Genomic DNA, 3442 nt, shown 5'->3' with positions numbered 1-3442 from the left:
AATGTGTCACAAGGTAACGCACTCGTTTCCACTTTGCGACTGATCTGTTATGTTGCGCCTGGCAGCTTTTTCTGCGTTTTTGTCACTTCGTTTTTGCCACTGCATTTTTGCCACTACGCTTTTGACACTGCTTTTTTGCCACTGTGTTTTTTTTTTCCTTCCTTTTTTGTGTCCCCCCTCTGCCTCCCTTTTGTGTGTTCCTTTTTTTTTTTCATTTGGCTTGTTCGAAGCACCCCCAATCTGTTTTATTCTTCCCCCCCCAGTGGTGTGCACGTACCTGTGCATGAAGGATCCTGGCGCGCTGTGACTCTCGACGGTTGCTCTGTTGTGCACCCCCGGTTGCTCGCGTGCAAGGGGAGGGGGGGTATCAAAGGAAGTCCCAGAGTGCGAAGGGAAGTCCCAGAGTGCGAAAGGAAGTCCCAGAGTGCGCAAGGAAGTTCCAGAGTGCGAAAGGAAGTCCCAGAGTGCGAAAGGAAGTGCCGAGGACTCGCCAGCCAGATAATACACAGAACACACGTGCGCATGTACTTGTGACTGCACCTCCCGAAGGGACTCCTCCAACTTAAAGCAAAATTATCGTGTGGTGTGCAGCCGCGCATCCTCTCCCGAGGCGCCATGTTCCTGGGAGGAAGGATCCCCCAGTAGGCAAAGATTGGCAAAAAACGGGGAGGGGGGAAGCAGCCCGCGAGGGAGATAGAGGAAACTGGGACAGGCCTGCATAGCGGCATAGCTGCATAGCGGCGTAATAGCGTAACGGGGCGACTTCCCCAGCGGTAGGCACTCCTCGATAATCGCCTTTTGACTAATCCCCTTTTGGATAATCCCCTTTTGGATAATCCCCTTTTGGATAATCCCCTTTTGGATAATCCCCTTTTGGATAATCCCCTTTTGGATAATCCCCTTTTGGCTAATCGCCCTTTGGCTAATCGCCCTTTGGCTAGCCCCTTCCTCTTCACTCCAGGATGCAGAGCGTGCCGAGCGAGACGACGCTGAACTCGGAGCCGTACAAGAGCAAGGATAACATAAATATGGGGAGGAACGAAAAGTCAACTGAGTTCTCAGACCACTCAGACACGTCGAACAACAAGGAGGAGTACATGGACCAGAAGGAAGAGTTCGATAAAAAAATGTGTGGAAGTATGCACGATAAGCTAAACCTATACGATAATATCGTAAGTGAAATAAAGGAGCTATACAATGGGAATATAGTCATGAACAATAAAGGAGTAGACAGACTTAACATAAAAAATGTAGCAAAGGGGTTATTCCTAAGTATCAATAAAACGATATCAAAGAAGGTACGTGTACTAGTGATAGGAAATTCATCTTCAGGAAAAAGTACATTCATTAATTGGTTTTTACAAGAAAATATTCAGAAAACAGGTTACGAGTTTGAAACAAATCATTTTACATTAATCACAAGTGGGAACTACTACTCAGAGTTCAATGGAGAGGTAACAATTAAATCGTTTGATTTCTTAAAACAGATTGCTACACGAAATAGAAATTTTAAAAATAATTTATGTACAAAAATGTACGTAAGTAAGAATATAGAAACAAAAAATCGATTTTATTGATACACCTGGACTGAAAGACATAATGAATAAAATAGACTTTGACATTAACAGCATAATATATGACCTGTCTGATTATGTGGATATTATTTTGATTTTTTTTTACTCCTCGGGGAAGTCCCTAAGTAATCGATTACTCCTTATTATTAAAGAGATTTATGAGAAGCATATAGAAAAAATATTATTTATTTTTTCCAAAATTGATGAAATAAAACATGAACAGGACAGAATAAAATTGCTCTGTCAAACGACTCAGTGTTTGGCGAGTAAAATTAACATACGGTATAATATCGATTTGGTGCCTATTTATATTTATGGGGCTAAGAATGGGAGGTACCTCTTTGAGGGAGCGAGAAACGATGACGACCTATGCATTGTCAACCGGATGAGTGACATCATTTATGAGATCAAGAAGCTTTTTTTTAAAAAGCTGGAAAAGGACCTCTACTGCCTCGTCAGCGACTGTGACTGTATTATTAATAAAATTCTGGACATTTTGAAGACGGACGGGGAGAGGCACGTCCACAAGTCCACCCTCAGGCGCGAGCGTGAGTGGGGAGGGGCCCCTCAAGGCAGCTCGTCAGAGAGGCTCCTCAAAGGGGCTCGTCAGAGAGGCTCTTCAAAGGGGCTCTTCAAAGAGGCTCGTCAGAGAGGCTCTTCAAAGGGGCTCTTCAAAGGGGCTCTTCAAAGGGGCTCTTCAAAGGGGCTCTTCAAAGAAGCTCATCAAAGATGCATATGTAAATACCTTCATCTAAACGCACCTCCCCCAGTGTGCATCCCCATTTGTGCTTTTTTTTTTTTCTCCCCCCCCTCCCCGCAGGCATAAAACACACAGCCATCCAGGTGTTCACGCTGGTCGCATTTCTGTTCTTCCTCTGCACGCAGCTCTCCGTGCACACCTACTACAAGGACGTCCTGTTGAGGTGGGTCCCGAGAGCGAAGTTTAAGAAGCGCGCCCTAATCGTTTCACGCCACCCCGCGGGAGCACTGCACTTCTGGCAGGGGCACCTCTTACAAGCCCCCAATACAAACACGCACGTGCAAAAAACACGTACATGCATACATACATACATACATAGGTACATACATACATACGTACGTACATACGTACTTGCGTACTTACGTACTTACGTACCTGCGTACACCCCCCCCTTCGCAGCTACGTGGACATGTCGACCAACCACTTTTACAAAAATTATGTCATAAGCACAGGAACCATTCTTAACAACTGTAAGTCGAACGGGGTGACTGCTCAACATCTGTTTGGGGAGAAAGCCTGGCGATGTATTGTGTTATCCTCCAAATATGACGAGAGATTTCCCCCCCCAAGTGTCATATGTACCTTCTCCCACCCGCAGGGGAAAACTCCTACCTGATGATCAATTTGGCCTTGGCCTTCTTCTTCCTCCTGAGCGGAATCATGAAGAAAAAATTTACGAAGAACATAAAGACTTTGCACGTGTCGAGCAAGGAAATACTCAGGGTGAGCACGAGGGAAAGCCGCGTGCAAGGAGGCGCGATCGGTGCGGTTAAGCGGTTAAGCGGTTATGCCGTTAAGCAGCGTGGCTATGCGGTTATGCCGTTAAGCAGCGTGGTTATGCGGTTATGCCGTTAAGCAGCGTGGTTGTCGGGCCATGCGTGCTGTTAGGCGGCTCACCGCTTTTGCCACCCTCTGCGTAAGCTAGCCTGTGTGCAGATGAAGCTTTCCCCGTCCACTCTTCCGCCTTCTCCTTCTCCTTCATCTTCTTTTTATTTTTTATTTTTTTCCGCCCACTCACCCGACGCAGGAACAACTCACCTTTGCCAAGTTCGCCAAAGACAGGGGGAAGTACTTGGCCAAGACCTTCTACGAGTTGAAGCAGAATTGA

General features: G+C 46.2%; 1 protein-coding gene across 1 annotated transcript; it reads left to right on the top strand.

Annotated features, from left to right (window-relative positions):
* Positions 1-962: 962 nt before the first annotated feature.
* Positions 963-3442, top strand: PCYB_052020 (hypothetical protein; the record flags this gene model as incomplete). The annotated part of the gene is made up of 7 exons (XM_004221083.1): positions 963-1454; positions 1488-1577; positions 1600-2311; positions 2395-2497; positions 2734-2804; positions 2933-3057; positions 3362-3442. Exons 3-7 carry the CDS (start codon positions 1600-1602, stop codon positions 3440-3442), a joined length of 1092 nt encoding a protein of 363 aa, XP_004221131.1. The 5' UTR covers positions 963-1454; positions 1488-1577.

Source organism: Plasmodium cynomolgi, chromosome 5 (assembly GCF_000321355.1).
Source record: "Plasmodium cynomolgi strain B DNA, chromosome 5, whole genome shotgun sequence".
NCBI lineage: Eukaryota > Apicomplexa > Aconoidasida > Haemosporida > Plasmodiidae > Plasmodium > Plasmodium cynomolgi.
The sequence above is the reverse complement of the archived record's forward strand: the minus strand, read 5'-3'. Positions and strand labels throughout refer to the sequence as shown.